The sequence below is a fragment of the Capra hircus genome, chromosome 3, assembly GCF_001704415.2.
Source record: "Capra hircus breed San Clemente chromosome 3, ASM170441v1, whole genome shotgun sequence".
Lineage (NCBI taxonomy): Eukaryota > Metazoa > Chordata > Mammalia > Artiodactyla > Bovidae > Capra > Capra hircus.
Genome location: NC_030810.1, coordinates 36875589 through 36891692, shown reverse-complemented (window position 1 = coordinate 36891692; position 16104 = coordinate 36875589). Strand labels below are relative to the sequence as shown.

General features: G+C 36.5%; 1 protein-coding gene across 5 annotated transcripts in view; it reads left to right on the top strand.

Moving 5' to 3' along the window:
* The window catches only part of TM2D1 (TM2 domain containing 1), a 50678-nt gene continuing 34953 nt past the window's right edge, over nucleotides 380-16104 (top strand). For 3 of the 5 annotated variants that reach the window (XM_018044891.1, XM_013962787.2, XM_013962788.2), the window contains exons 1-3: nucleotides 381-582; nucleotides 2747-2820; nucleotides 12614-12722. In XM_018044891.1, coding sequence (XP_017900380.1) covers nucleotides 425-582; nucleotides 2747-2820; nucleotides 12614-12722 — 341 coding nt within the window. In that variant the 5' untranslated portion in view covers nucleotides 381-424. Of the gene's footprint in view, nucleotides 583-2746; nucleotides 2821-12613; nucleotides 12723-16104 lie in introns of all 5 variants that reach the window. The other 2 variants (XM_018044899.1, XM_005678474.3) reach the window with 2 other exon arrangements.

Here is a 16104-nt window from a genome sequence, read left to right as displayed (position 1 = left end):
CTCAGTAACTAAAGTCAGCATGCTCTTCAGCGCCTTTGAGTTTGGTTCGTTATCTGTAAACCCCAATCCTACCAGACTAACAGAGATGTTTGTAAAGTGTTTATCAAATCGCCTGGCTCCGCCGGCACTTTTTCAGATGGAAAAGTCACAGCAAGATTAGCCTGGGAGTCAGCCGTGCACGGAGGACAGCTGGTTCTCCAAGCGAGAAGCCTTCCTGCGGCGCTCAAAGACCAATGGAACCTCTCCAAAGTAATTCCGCAGGCCTAGGGGAGGCGTGACTTTGCTGCTGCAGCAGCAGCGGGGGAAGGACCTGCCTCTAACAGATGCACTGTCCCTTTAAAAGCCTCCCTTCCACTGCTAGACTCCTGGTTAGGCCTAGGCGTAGGCGGAACCGGAAGTTGTAGGGAAGGCGCCGGTCCCCAGTATGGCGGCCGCCTGTCCCTGCAGGCCGATTGCTCCCGAGACTGCTGCCGCCCGGCTCATGGGTGTCCTGTGGTTCGTATCAGTCACCACGGGACCTTGGGGAGCTGCCGCCGGGGGTGCCGAAGAAACACTTAAGTGCGAGGACCTCAAAATGGGACAATATCCTCTGTGAGCGCACCCCATGGGGGTGAGGTAGATGTGGAATAGAGAGTGGACAGGAACCCTCAGGTCGGCCTAGGGTTGTGCTGAAGGGAACGGTGACCTGTGACCTATAATGACAGAAGGAGCCTGGGGCGGGGAGTGCAGAGAGATTGGGGGGTGAGAGGACAGAGGCTAGCCTGTGAGATTTCCTTGGGATTTTACTCTTGCCTGGAGAATCCCATCAGAGTAGCCTGACGGGCTACAGTCCATGGGGCTGCAAAGAGTGGGACGGAACTGAAGCGACTTAGCACGCAGGCAAGAACGATGTAACCAATGTATGTTGCCAATTGATTATTGACTTTGCATTTATTACTTTTATTTATCTCTCCTTGAGATCCCAGACTGTACTGGGGCAAATTCCTGCTCCACTTTGTAACCGATTTGAGCTTTGAGCATGGGGATCGCTAAGAGTCTCACACAACTTCGCGACCGAACGTCGAAAATAACAGTGGTACCAACTGAAAGGTGTATTGTGCAAAATTAGTACCAGTAAGTCACTTAGAACAGTGCCTGGCATATAGTAGGGGCTTTATGTGTTTAGCTCTCATGTGTTTACTGATGAGAAAACTGAGGCTGGAGGAGTTAAATAGATCAGTTCATTGTCATGGCTCTGATAAAAGGAGGAGTATGAAATAAGAGTTACATTCAAATCAAAATAGGTACTTTTGTATAAAATTAGATAATTTCATACAAATTGTAGAACAGAAAAATTAAGAACGCAAGCCAGAGATGCAAGAAAGATTCTATGAGAGGAGATCTTAATATTAAAAAAATTCTATTATATAGTATTTTTATGTGAGTTTAGGAGAGGCCACCATTACTAAATTTTTACAGGATAGCTCTAATTTGCTGATTACCATTATGCTAGGGGTTTGAGAATCACTGACCTGGTAAGTTGAGTCCTTTTTTTTGGCAAAAATATCGCAGTGATTTTTTTTTTCTAATAAAATAATTGGGCAGTATGGAGAGTTGTGCTTTAAAAAAATTTTTTTGGATCATTGTTTTAAAAATTTTGAATTAATTTTTATTTTTGGCTGGCTGGGTCTTTGTTGCTGCTCTCTGGCTTTCTCTAGTTTCGCTGTTAGGGCTCCTCATTATGGTGGCTTCTCTTGTCATGGAGCATGGGCTCAAGGTGCAAAGGCTTGGTTGCTCTGCAACATGTGGAATCTTCCTGGACCAGGGATCAAATCCATGTCCCCTGCATTGGCAGACAGAATCTTAACCACTGGACTACTAGGAAAGTCTGAGTTGTGCTTTTTGAACCTTAGAAGTGACTGAGCATACACAACAATGTGAACTGGAAAATGTTATTCCTGGCACAAAGATGAGATTTCCGGTAGTGATTCAGAAATCCGAAGCAAGTGTCAAACTCTGTCTGCAGAGACATCTTGTGAATACCTTACTTATCTCATATTTGTGTCAATAAAATATTCAGGAAACAGAAAAGCAACCGCCCCCCATGCCCTGAGTGTTGTAAACATCTATTAGAGGATCAATATTATATGTTTCCAGAAGCTTAAAACCCTGTTAGGAAGATCATGTAGACCCACCTAAAATAACCATCTTCCTTGCAGTATGGTGGAATTTACCTTTGGCTTGGAATCAGGAAATGTGATATTACTACCTATCACTTACTCCACTTTGCATAAGTCACTCAAAGTTTGAGCCCTGGTTTGCTTCAGTAATGTGGAAATAATAGTATCCATGTCACAGGGTTATTTGTGTTGCATGAAATTATATGTATGGTAATACTTGGGCCCTGTGAATAATTTCATCAGACATCTGAAAACTGATTTGTTTTTTTTTAACCTGAAGTTCTCATAATACTTCAGTAGAGATTTTTACTTTCATTTTTTCTTTGTGCTTTGTGCTTAAACCCTAACTGATGTTCTTTAAGGATGGCACCCTCTGCTAGAGCTTTTAATGTACTTTTCCTTAAATAAATTAATGTTCAGATATTATTTAGTGACACTGAAAGTGTATCTGTACTTGTGCTTGTTGACCTGGACAAACTAACATCCTCTCTTTACATGTAATTATAAACATAAATATATGACATATTAAAGACAAGATGATAACGTTTTGTATTGGAATGTTGTTTATATTTCCTTAACTTTTCTACATATATTTGTAAAGATCCAAAAATAAATGATGCTACACAAGAACCAGTTAACTGTACAAACTACACAGCTTATGGTAAGACTTCCAGAAACATGTTTTTTTAAGTTATTTTTAAAACATTATTTCATAGATATATGTGTGATTGCTAAGAGTAATTAATGTGTTTTTTTCTTGAGTTACTTCATCCTTCTGTTTCCAGAACAACTTAATATTAGACAATCTAGGGGTTGTTAATATTTTATAAAAAGAATCTTATTCTATTAAATAATAATATAAATTGAGAACTTTCTTTTTTCATTCATTTTTTTTAAAGCTTTTGGAATCAGTTTATATAGCTTTCTTGATGCCCTGTATATATCACGCTGTGTTTTACAAAGATGCCTCTTTAGATTTTAATTACTCAGAAAGAACTTGAAAGGAGACTTACAGTTCAATAATGTGCAGCAAGGAGCTAGTAATATATCACCCATATCTTGCACTTGTAAAAGATACTTAGGTGCATCCTAAGTATGAAAATAATATGATAAGGATTTTAAGTGCACATCAGTATTTTATTAGCGAGATGGTTTGATAGTGGATAACACCCTGAACCTACTGATGTGGGGGAGCTTCTGTTATTCCAAAAAGTATTTAATGCCAGATAAAGATTAATAAATTGTTTTGTTTAGCCTTTTCTTCTGAAGGGTTATATGTTGGAAAGAAGGTAGATAGATATATGCTGAAGCTATTTGGATTTGGCATTCATATTTTGCATAGTACATAATGTTGGTTAATATCTAGTATTTAATATCTAGTAATATCTACCATTTAATATCTAGTATTATCTTGAGAAAAGAATACCTACTGAATATATACTGATTGTTTTATTGTTTCGATGGGAGATAAGGCAATAATTGATGTTTTCTTTATAATGAAAGCTACTAAATAGACTCATTATGGAAATGAGATTAAAATGATTTTTTACTGCAAAAAACTTTGTTTTTAAAAAGTATCTTATAGTCAAATAATTGACTTCTTGATTATGACTTTGTATATATTTTTAAAAGATCTCCTTTCTCTTTTTATCTCTTCACATTTTGATACACTGTTAACCCCATTCTAATGAGCAAAGATATTTGAAAGTAAGTTGTGTTAAACTTTTATAGCAGATATTTTGCTAGTATTCTGGAGTAATGAAATTTATCATATAAACAGTAATAAGTGAAGTCACTCAGTCGTGTCCGACTCTTTGTGACCCCATGGACTGTAGCCTACCAGGCTCCTCCCTCCATGGGATTCTCCAGGCCAGAGTACTGGAGTGGGTTGCCATTTCCTTCTCCAAAACAGTAATAGGTAATATATATGTGATTCTTATAGTAAATATTGCTCAATATGTGTACATTTGTTTAATTTGGATATGTTAGATTTAAAGGAACTTTGCACATAATCCCCTCCTTTTAAAATTGCTTTATAAGTATACACTGACTTTCCTGTGTTAGAGTTCAGTCTTTTATAGGGGCCCTCAGAGTGGACAATATTGTTGACATACATAAAGAAGAATGAGCTTTCAAATATCCAACCACTTATATGATATATGTTGGAAGTCTTTGAATACTGTTGTGACTCAGGTAACATTAAACTGGGAACGAGGCAGCCTGCTATCATTCCTTTTCTAGTCTCTAGGTTTCTTTGTAGGCATGGAGATTTTGAAGGAAATTATTCTAAAAAAGAAATTTAGAATAAATTTGAAGGAAATTACAACTAAAAACAATAGTTTCTGACCAAAAAGAGCTCTGCCCTCCAGTTAGGTGTCTCTTTTGTAAAACAAGTTTGAATCCACTTAAGTATTATCACTAAGTAAGTTTATAAACAAATACAAAATCAAATGATCAGATTGCTAGGAAATATAAAAGGACTTGGAGGTGTTATGGTCCTGCCATGGCCTGCCAGGTAAGTAATCATAGATGATGTAAATGGAGAGCTGCAGAGAAATAAAAGAAGGCTTTCTATATAAGGGAATGATATAGGTATTTATTTGGAGAGAATAAACCATAAGTGCCTAAAAATCTGGGAACACATATATAAAATGTTATAAATCAATAAATAAATGACCTTAGATTGTTGTTGTGATTTTAAAAAGAAAATAAAGTTTCTGAGACAAATATGACTCACCAGCCTTCTACATAAGAATGTATAATTTATGCATGACCCAAAAGTGTTCAGCCAAGATCTGGGGTAGTTTCTACCAGCCTGTCCCTATCAGGAAGCTATGTTTGTCCACAGGCTGCTGGTTTTTGTTTTTTTTTTAATTTCCTTTTTAAAACATGAAAAGACTAGTGGAGTAGCTGTAAATTATTTCTGAGTCCTGATGTGCAAGGACATCAAAATGACCCTTGAAACATGCTGCTTCTGTTTCTTTCATTGAGCATATGATAGGCTCATGGAATCTTCAGACTTAAGTTATTTTCTTAAACTATACTTTTTGGTAAGGAATTAGTGGATGGAATGTTTTACAGAGAGGGAAGTTTAGGAGTGTAGAGTAAGAATTGGGACCAAAGGCAAAGGAGATTCAGTTATAACAGTAAATTGTTGTGGTCTTTAAATGGTTGTTAGTTAGCCCAGTACCAGTTAACAAGCATCATTATTTTTTGAGAAATTGTTTGTAATAAATAGTTTAATAAAATAATTAAATGGATCAAAACAAAAGCACAAATTTATATTATAAACTGTTATTGTTGTTCAGTTGCTAAGTTATGTTCGACTCTGTAACCACATGGACTGCAGCACGCCAGGCTTCCCTGTCCTTCAATGTCTCCCAGAGTTTGCTCAAACTCATGTCCATTGAGTCTGTGATGCCATCCAGTGATCTCATCCTCTGTCACCCCTTTTTCCTCCTGCCCTCAATCTTTCCCAGCATCTGGGTCTTTTCCAGTGAGTCAGCTCTTCACATCTGGTGGCCAAAGTATGGGAGCTTCAGCTTCAGCATCAGTCCTTCCAAGGAATATTCAGGGTTTAGGATGGACTGGTTTGATCTCCTTGCTGTCCAAGTGACTCTTAAGAGTCTTCTCCAGCATCAATTCTTTGGCACTCAGCCTTTTTTATGGGCCTACTCTCACATCCATACATGATTACTGGGAAAAAAAATAGCTTTGACTATTGAGATCTTTGTCAGCAAAGTGATGTCTCTGCTTTTTAATATGCTGTCTAGGTTTGTCATAGCTTTTCTTCCAAGGAGCAAGCATCTTTTAATTTCACTGCAGTCACCATCTGCAGTGGTTTTGGAGCCCAGGAATATAAAATCTATAACTATTTCAACTTTTCCCCCATCTGTTTGCTATGAAGTGATGGGACTGGATGCCATGAACTTAGTTTTTTGAAGTTGAATTTTAAACCAGCTTTTTCACTCTCCTCTTTCACCCTCGTCAAGAGGCTCTTTAGTTCTTCCTTGCTTTCTGCCATTAGAGTAGTATCATCTGCATAACTGAGGTTGTTGATATTTCTCCTGGCAACCTTGATTCCAGCTTGTGGTTCACCCAGCTGGCATTTCACATGACGTACTCTGCACAGAAGTTAAATAAGCAGAGTGACAGTATACAGCCTTGTTGTACTTTCCCAATTTTGAAGTGATCCGATGTTCAGTGTCCAGTTCTGTTACTTCTTGGCTGCATGCAGGTTTTTCAGGAGACAGGTAAGGTGGTCTCGCATTCCCATCTCTTAGAATTTTCCGCAGTTTGTTGTGATCCATGCTGTCAAAGACTTTAGCATAGTTAATGAAGCAGAATTAGGTCTTTTTCTGAAATTTCCTCGCTTTTTCTATGATCCAGCAGATGTTGGCAATTTGATCTCTGGTTCCTCTGCTTTTTCTAAACTCAGCCTGTATATCTGGAAGGTTTTGGTTCATGAACTGTTGAAGCCTAGCTAGGATATTGACCATTTGCCAGCATGTGAAATGAGTGCAGTTGTATGATAGTTTGAACGTTCTTTGGAATGGAATGAAAACTGACCTTTTCCAGTCTTATGGCCACTGTTGAGTTTTCCAAATTTGCTGGCATATTGATTGCAGCACTTTAACTGCATCATCTTTTAGGACTTGAAATAGCTCAGCTGAAATTCCATCACCTATACGAGCTTTGTTCATTGTAATGCTTCCTAAGGCCCACTTGACTTCACACTCCAAAATGTCTGACTAGGTCAGTGACCACACCATTGTGGTTATCTGGGTCATTAAGACTTCTTTGTAAAGTTCTTCTGTGTATTCTTGCCACAATTTCTTAATCATATCTGCTTCTATTATGTCCTTGTCTTGTGTGTGCTATGCTAAGTCACTTCAGTCAGGTCCAACATTTTGTGATCCTATGGACCATAGCCCACCAGACTCCTCTGTCCATGAGATTCTCCAGTCAAGAATATTGGAGTGAGTTGCTGTTCTGTCCTCCAGGGAATCTTCCAAACCCAGAAATCAAACCTGCATTGGCAGGTGGGTTCTTTACCACTAGCACCACCTGGGAAACCCAAAACTATCTATTATTTGGAAAATATTTAATTTATTAAGATGTTATTATATGGCATTCTGCTAAGTGGTAGAGATGATACATTAAAAAAAGATAATTTCTGCCCTCAAGGAGTGTGCTGTCTAGTACCTATATATACATATTGACATATATAGCAAGTATTTTCAATTTTCCAATCAGTAAAATACAAAGGTATTAAAAAACCATTTCCAGAAATTTTGCTGTGGTCCTTTGACACAGGCCTTTTTTATTAAGGTTTTATTGAAATATATTTATGGAAATGTACACTTAAATGTTGTTGTTGTTGTTGTCTAGTTGCTCAGTTGTATCTGACTCTTTGTGACCCCATGGACTGCAGCATGCCAAGTCTCCCTGTCCTTCACCATCTCCTGGACCATGCTCAAACTCCTGTCATTGAGTCAGTGATGCCACCCACTCACTATAAAATATGTCTCGCATCCTCTGTCATCACTTTCTCTTGTGTTCCATCTTTCCCAGCATGAGGATCTTTTCCAAAGAGTCAGTTCTTTGCATCAAGTGGCCAAAGTATTGGAGTTTCAGCTTCAGCATCAGTCCTTCCAATGGATATTCAGGATTGATTTACTTTAGGATTGACTTCCTTGCAGTCCTAGGGACTCTCAAGAGTCTTCTCCAGCACATTTCAAAAACATCAATTCTTTGACATTTAGCTGTCTTCATGGTCCAACTCTCACATCCATATATGACTACTGGAAAAACCCTAGCTTTTACTATATGGACCCTTGTAGGCAAAATGATGTCTCTGCTTTTTAATACCCTGTCTAGGTTTGTCATAGCTTTTCTTCCAAGTAGCAAATGTCTTTTAATTTTATGACTCGAGTAGAATCCCACACCATTTCCTGTCTAGGTCACTCCTTTTTACTGTTATGAAATTTCTTTGGTTACTTTATTTTGAGTTTAGCTTTTTTGTGCTTAAAAAAATAGTTCTGCTTTATATAATCAAGAAATACTGTCTGTCAAGGTTGAGTTGTTGTTCACTTGCTCAGTCGTGTCCAACTCTTTGTGACCCCATGATCTGCAGCACAGCAGGCCTCCCTGTCCCTCACCATCTCCCAAAGTTTGCCCAAGTCCATGTCCATTGCATTGTTGATGACTTAAGTTGGTGCCATTTAAATCCCAGTCATTGGTCAGAGCCAAACATTTTGCAGGAAAACTGAAAATGGAATAATTTTCAGGATTATAGCATGTTGCTTAATTTTGTCCACTAATTAACATTTATGGATAACTGGCTTCCTAAATCTCATCATACAGATTCATTTTTACTTGTTTCTGAAATCAGTGTAAGCATGGCATTGTGGCGAAATGAAAAGGGTGTTGATTAAAAGTGATGAATGTTGGTCCAGGACTTAAAGAATATTACCTAGTGTGAGACTTCGGTCAGCTTGTTTAATTTCTTGGAACGTCGGTTTTTCTGTTTGTACAAGGGAAAAAAAAGCATATTACTAGTTCTGTCTACATAACAGGTTTTTTTTTTAAATGAGGATCAAATGAAGTCACTATAAAATATGTAAAAATTAATAAGTTCTAGGGCTGTAGGCATCCATTGAATTAATTTCATTTCACAAAGTTTTTTATTACTTTTACAGATCACTCACATGTTATATTTATTCCTGTCAGGTTCAGCCTCTTAGTCTTCTCAGTGTTGAAGTTCTCTACGTTTTTAGAGTTCAAGTTGAACATTTTCTCTAGCCAGGCACCATACTTTACATGCCAAAAGCCTTTAATATTTGGCTAGTAGTATTACAAGGGTCTTACTTTTGTTTCACAGATTACAAAACAAGGTTCAGTGAGATTTCATAACTTGACCGGAAGAACATACTAGTTAAGTGACAGAGTTCTGACTTAAACCTAAATTTGCCCCATTCTGAAGTACTGCATTTTGGCATTTTCTATCAGTTCAAGCAAATCTGATCCATCTCAGTGTTTCTCTTACTATTTTCTCATGTCATCTCACTTTATACTGAGAGCAGCCCCTCATCCATCCTCACTAAAGAATGTAGTTTTTGTCCCTTGAAATAATTAGCTCATACTTCTCTCAGACTTCTCTAGAAATATTGTATCAATATGGTTTCCCCTTCACTCTGGTACTTCTACTAATTGTATCTTTCCTGAGGTTCTAAGCCTGAAATGTTGGGCATTTTTCTCTCCTTATCTGTCTCATTGACTACAAAGTAGCTCATATTGAATACAGATCATTTCTTATATTAGAAATGATAAAACACATTGAAAACTAAAGTTGTCAAAATTTGAGAGTTTGAACGATTAATAGAATGTAACTGAAAAAATTATGATTTATGTGTTTTGTAAAGGAAGCTGTAATCTCAAAAAAACAGTGCATTTCTCTAAAGCAAAGTATATTGAACAAAGCCTCTAGGGGAATCATCCCAGGTCCTCGGCAGTGAAAGTCCCAAGTCCTAATCACTAGACCAGCAGGGAAAGCCCCCCATCAGTCTGATCTCTGCTTCTGTGTTCACACTGCATCCTGCCTGCATGTCTTCACATCGTCTTCTCCCTGTGTATGTTCGTTTTCCCATTTTTGAAGGATACCCATCTTACTGCATTAGGGCCCACCCTAATGACCTCATCTTAACTTGGATGCAAAGTTGGATTGCAAACTTAAATTTGCAAAGATGCTATTTCCAAGTAAGGTCACATTCTGAAGTGCTGAGGGTTAGGACTTCAATATATCTTTTTGGGAGAGTGCAATTCAGCCCACAGTATGTCTTTACAATAATCAATTTCCAGATCCTCAGTTTTTTGGTGTTTTTTTTTTTTTAATTTTTTAGTTGAGGATAATTGCTTTACAGAATTTTGTGGTTTTCTGTCATACATCAGCAAGAATCAGTTTTTATTATATGTGTATTTTTTCCTACAGTTAATGTAAAGTTTCTGCATTTAAAAGAAGAGCCCTTTCATGTTCTTGATTGGATCATGATAAATATCAAATTGCTGTGTTTAGATTCCACTGTAAAGAATGCTATAATATTTCAATATTAAGGGCAGTATTTACAGTATGCTGGAAATAAATTTTTTCCCAGCCATTTAAATCCATGGTGAAAAATTTTAGATGTCAGCTTGAAAATGTGTGAGGGAATATATAGTTTAAAAAAATTTAGGGAGTATGCGAGCAAAATTTTATGAACACAGCTGATCTAGTGTGTGAGCCTCCATCCACTACATGCCAGTAGCATTTTTCCAGTAGTGACAACCAAAAATGTTTCCAGACATTGCCACATATCCCCTGGAAAGCAAAATTACTTTACGTCATTCCTCCATCATTTAAATAGAGCATACTCATCTCCTTCAGTTGGTAACATAGAAAATGTATTAGCGTTTCAGATGTTTGTTAATCTCAGTTTTGAGTTGCCTGCTATGTGCGCATGCTCACGCTTAGCCGCTCACTTGTGTCCAGCTGTTTGCGACCCCATGGACTGGGGCCTGCCAGGCTTCTCTGTTCATGGAATTTTCCAGGCAAGAATACTGGAGTGGGTTGCCATGTCCTCCTCCAGAGGATCTTCCCAACCCAGGGATCGAACCCGCGTCTCTCATGTCTCCTGCATTGGCAGGTGGATTCTTTACCCCTGTGTCACCTGGGAAGCTGTCTGCCATATAGCTCCAGTCAAAAGCATGACCTAAGATGGCAGACCAAGAGATACAACTTAACGGACGTGACAATAATTGATTCACAGAATTCAGTAAGCTTTATCCCTGTATCAAGGCAGATGGCCAAACAGCTACATATAAATCACCTGTTGACTTTTGTTGCCCCATCTCTGTCGATCCTAACATTATAAACCCTTAATTATATCTGGAGTCAGTGTGAGAAAAGGCTATGTGGAAAACTACTACTGTTTTGTAAAGGTTCTTATTATTAAGGGCCTTCTCTATTACATTCCTTTACTCCTGTGTCATGTGCCAAACCAAGTTCCCACGGTGGTTCAGAGGTGAACTGGTATGCTTTCAGTTATATCACAGTAGCTCTGTAGCTCTTTTTGCCTTACTACCAGGAGCCTCTAAGCTAAATTTGTGGTCAATTACACTATCTTCCCTTAGTTGTTTCCTAGGATAATTATTTCCTCACTCTCTCTCTTCCTTTCGTTTTATTACCTTCTTTCTTGTCTAAATGGTTCTCAGTTTTACTGAATCTTTGCTTTTTAGCATGAGCATCTTCTTGTGTTGGAAATGTAAATACATTAAATAAGTAAAGTTTATGGGATGATACAGTTTGAACTATCAGTAACACAACAAAAGAGTGCAAAGTCATTACAGGATATTTTTCCTAGCATCATTCTCTCAATGTACTATGACCTAAAAAAGAACAGTCATTTGTTGGAAATCTTAAGGTAATTATAAAGTAGAAAATAAATGCCATTTATTTTTCTTTCATAATAAAACACTGGGGTCTCTCTGGGTTTTTTTAAGTCTGTTATACCAAGTTCTATTTTCATTTTCTCAAAAACTTGTAATCATTGATGTTAAGCATAGAGATAAGCATTTTCTGAAACTAGCCTAAAGGTATTAGTACCTTTTAGTCAGAAATGGTGAAGGAGTAAAAAGTACTAACATTTATTGATTGCCTAGTAAGTGCTCTGCTTTATGCTAGATAATTTATATGACATTTTATCCCCACAATAATCTTCTTTTGATCTTAATGCTACTTTTATCTACATGGAATCCAAGTTTCTGAAAGAGGCAATGTATAGACAGTTGATTCTCATTCCAAAGTTCTTACTTTATATGATGAGGCCATAAAAGCTTCAGGACAGTACCTGCTTAGCACATAGTAAGCTCTGTAAGTGTTACTTCCTCTTATTAAGTCATCTGGGTTATGAATAAAGATCAAATTACTAAATGCTGAGATAACATACTACATCAAATCCTAGAGGGAATGGAGAAGCAAACCCATTTAGAATAAGTAGAAAGCTATTTAGAATAAAGAAGAATCTTAGTTTATTGTAGGTTACATCTATAAGAATTTTATAAACTGAAAATACAAAATTAGATTATGTTTTATGTAATGAATTGCCTGATTAGTTGCCAACAAAAAATTCGAGAAGTATTCTTCACCGTAGAGATGAAGTAAAGAACAGTAGTATTATGCAGTTCTTCCTCCATCATCTTTGTCAAGGACAGGAGATTGAACATTATCTTTATCTTATCTTGTACATGAACATATATAATATAGCTTTTCCTATTTAAATTAAAATCGCATATGGGGAGGTGGTTGGTTTGAACATTAGATTTTCTTGTGTGCATTGCTAGCCTTAGGAAAAAAGCATAATTACATAATTTTCCACAGGAAAAAGAAATAATGGATTCTTGCTTTTTTCTGCCTTTAGTTCAGTGTTTTCCAGCACCTAACATAATTTGTAAGGATTTTGGTGGCAACGAAACACATTTTACTGGAAGCGAAGTTGGTTTTTTCAAGCCTATATCTTGCCGAAATGTGTAAGTATATTACTGAAGCTAAATTTTCAGATTTACTTGCCTGAGTGAAATCTCATCTGGGTGGAATGAAGAGTAAAGAGTTAATTTATAAGGAGAATCCTGCACTAATATAACTTTTATCTTTTTGCTTTTGTCAGAAAACCTCTATTTTAAGTGTGTGTATTGTTTTAAAAATACGGTTTACCAACCAAGTAAAGTTTAGTAGTTCACTGTATGGGATAAATAGACTGAGTGGCTTCAGGCCATGTCAGTTCAGTCAGTTTATGCTACCAAATGGGTTATGAAAAAATTCTGTTTTCAAAATTTGGGGACTTTCTGGAGTGCAAATAAGGGACTGCATACCTACAGTATTAAAAGAATGCTAATTAGTAATTATTTGCATTTGGAAACTTGGTTTCATTCTTTATAGTTGGTTTAGATAATGAATGATGTTAAACAATTTAGAAATTTATTAAGACAAAAGACTTTATTTTGTTGGGAATATTCTTAGCTTAAAGAACTTTTAAGTTGGCTGTTTTATTTTTACTGCAGTAAAGCAGTAAAACAGTTTATTCTTATATTTCTACTTTGTACTGAAAGCATTATTTAGTTTTACCCATTTTTATTAATTCCTGGCATTGTATTTTTACCTTTTACTGTATGTTGTCACATTTTATATAATGGTACCTATTTAGCAGTTGTATAAAGAAAGACCACTATTTGTTTCTGCAAGTTCCATTAGAATTCTTAGAAATTACTACTAGAGTCTTTTTTCTCTTTTGACCCTACTTTACAAAGTTAATGAGGAGCTTTAGATTCTATCTTGCTGTGTAATCCAATCACTTAAGCTTCTTGGGTTCTAAGATTTCTCATTAGTAAAATAATAATTGTTAAGAGGAATTATTTTCAAAGTACTTAGATATGGTTTAGTCAGTTTTTTAATTTATAGATTTGATATTTCCAAATGACAAATAATTTGTTAAGTGTTGATGGTCCAAGAAAACATTTGTTAAGAACCACTCAAGTTGGACACTGCAGATTAATTTTACCTGTAATGTTCACATCACAATGATCTGCCACTTAATTTCCAAGTTAATTCTGATTTTTCTTTTAATGTCTCTGAGTAGATTAGACTGAAATGCAACTGAGCTATACTAATCATGCTCACAAGACATTCATGTCAATTGTGATAAGAAATATAATTATCAAGGAAACTAGATACTCCAAGCCTACTGGCCAACTTATTTCTCTCCTATTGTAAAGTCAAAAATTCCAAAATAGGATTTGCTTGATGAGCACTGAATCAGAACAAAAGGAGTTAGGTTGATGGATAATTTTAATGATAAATCACAAAAGTAAGATAACCTAATACATTACTTTCCTCTATCAGAATATTCAGTATATACCTTTCAAACAAACACCTGCTGGTCAGCTACTGAATAAAGACTCACTGACAAATTGTTAATTCATTGAGTGTTCCCTTTTCCAGTTTACGTATTTTCCTTCTCCTGGCATATCCTTTCATAATATTGATTGATTAAAACTCCATCTTACTATCACAGATGTGGCCATTCTATAATGTATTCTTTAGCAACTGAAGTCTATTAACTGTCTAATCAGTTACCAAGTCACACCTGTTTATACTGCCCATCTATGCTAGTTGGAGCAGCCTACCTGTTGTAACAGATGCCTTTAGAATTTTAGTGGCTTAACCCAGTAAATTTTATTTCTCATTCATATCATAATCCAATTTGTGTTGATTTGGAGGTCTACATGGGGTGAAGGAAGTGATAGTTGCTCCATGCAGACATGCCGGGGTCTTGTACCTTTCATCTTTTGACTTTACTTCCTCTAGTCCTTAGAGTCTTTTCCATTCAGCCAAGAGATGGAGAGAGGAGATGGAACACCTATAGACATGTTTTATGGACCAGACATGGCATACATGATGGCTTACATCACTTCTGTCCTCATTCCATTGGCCAGAACTAAGTGATGGCTGCATTTAACTGCAAAGTGAGCTAGAATATATTAATACACAGGCATACCTCAGAGATATCATGAGTTTGGTTGCAGATCAGTGTGATAAAGCAAGTTACACGAATCATCTGGTTTCCCTGTGTATATAAAAGTTATGTTTATACTGCGTGTAGTCTATTAAGTGTGCAATAACATTGTGTCAAAAAACTGTACCTTAATTTAAAAATAATGCTGTTGGAAAAATGGCACTGACAGACTTGCCTGGTGAAGGGTTGATACGGACCTTCAATTTGTAAAAATCCTCAGTTTATCTGTAAAGTGCAATAACACAAAGCACATCAAAACAAGTAGTTTTAGCTGTAAACAGTTTTTACTGTATGATACAGTGATTTAGCTGTATGCCTATGAGATAAAGCAAAATGATTTGATGAACAGTTTGATAAATCTCTGCTGCACCACCAGTTTTTAGATTATTCTTTAGGGTGATTTATTTATATAGATCACTGCTTTTCTAATTTCTTTCCCCTTACTAGCCAAGCTTTTCGAGAGGCTTGTTTCTATAATATTTATCTTTTATGAATTTTTAGTCTAATGCAGTATGGCTTTTGGCCATACTAAAATTTGCCAGTGATCTTTGTTGCTATATCAAATGGATATTTATAGTCTACAATCCTTCTATAGCATTTGATATTTCTTTTTCTTAAAATACTTTCTTTCCTTGACTTACGGTATAGAACACACTTCAATTTCCTTTGATCCCTATTATTTTCCTTCTTTCTTATATCTTGATATTCGCAAGATTATGTCCTTGGTCCTTTTCTCTTCTTCATTCATCCACCCCACCCACCCCTTTGGTTTCTCATACCATCTTTATATAAAGATCCCAAACTGAATCTTTTGTCTCTTCCTTCATTTCCTCCTTTGTATTAATGAATGCAGCTCTTCTGTCCAGTTCCTTAAGCAGAAACTTTGGAGTCATTCTCCAAAGAATGACTCATTCCCCACATTTAGTCTGGCTGCTTCTGCATTTAATATTTCCCAGTTTTGTTTCCTTTTTTCTTCCACTGCTAGTAGCCAGTAGATTATCACTTGAGTGTCTACCAAGTCTCCCAGATTATTTCTCTACTGCTATTCTGGTGATCCATTTCAATGTAGAGAGGCACTACTCCCCTCAGTGCAAAATCTGGCATCCTTGTAATATTAACTGCATAGACAGGATCTCTGGGCTGTTTACTATCTCCCCCAACTCTCTGAAAATGTCTTAATTGTGAGTGCAATGCAAAAAATAGGATTATAAGCAGGAGACATGATCAGATTTGACTTTAAAATGATGATTCCAGCTACCTCTTTATTTCTTTACTCTTATTTGTAGCAACTCCTTGAAAGGATTATCTAATGCTTCTTTTCTTTAGTTTTTTTCCAACTT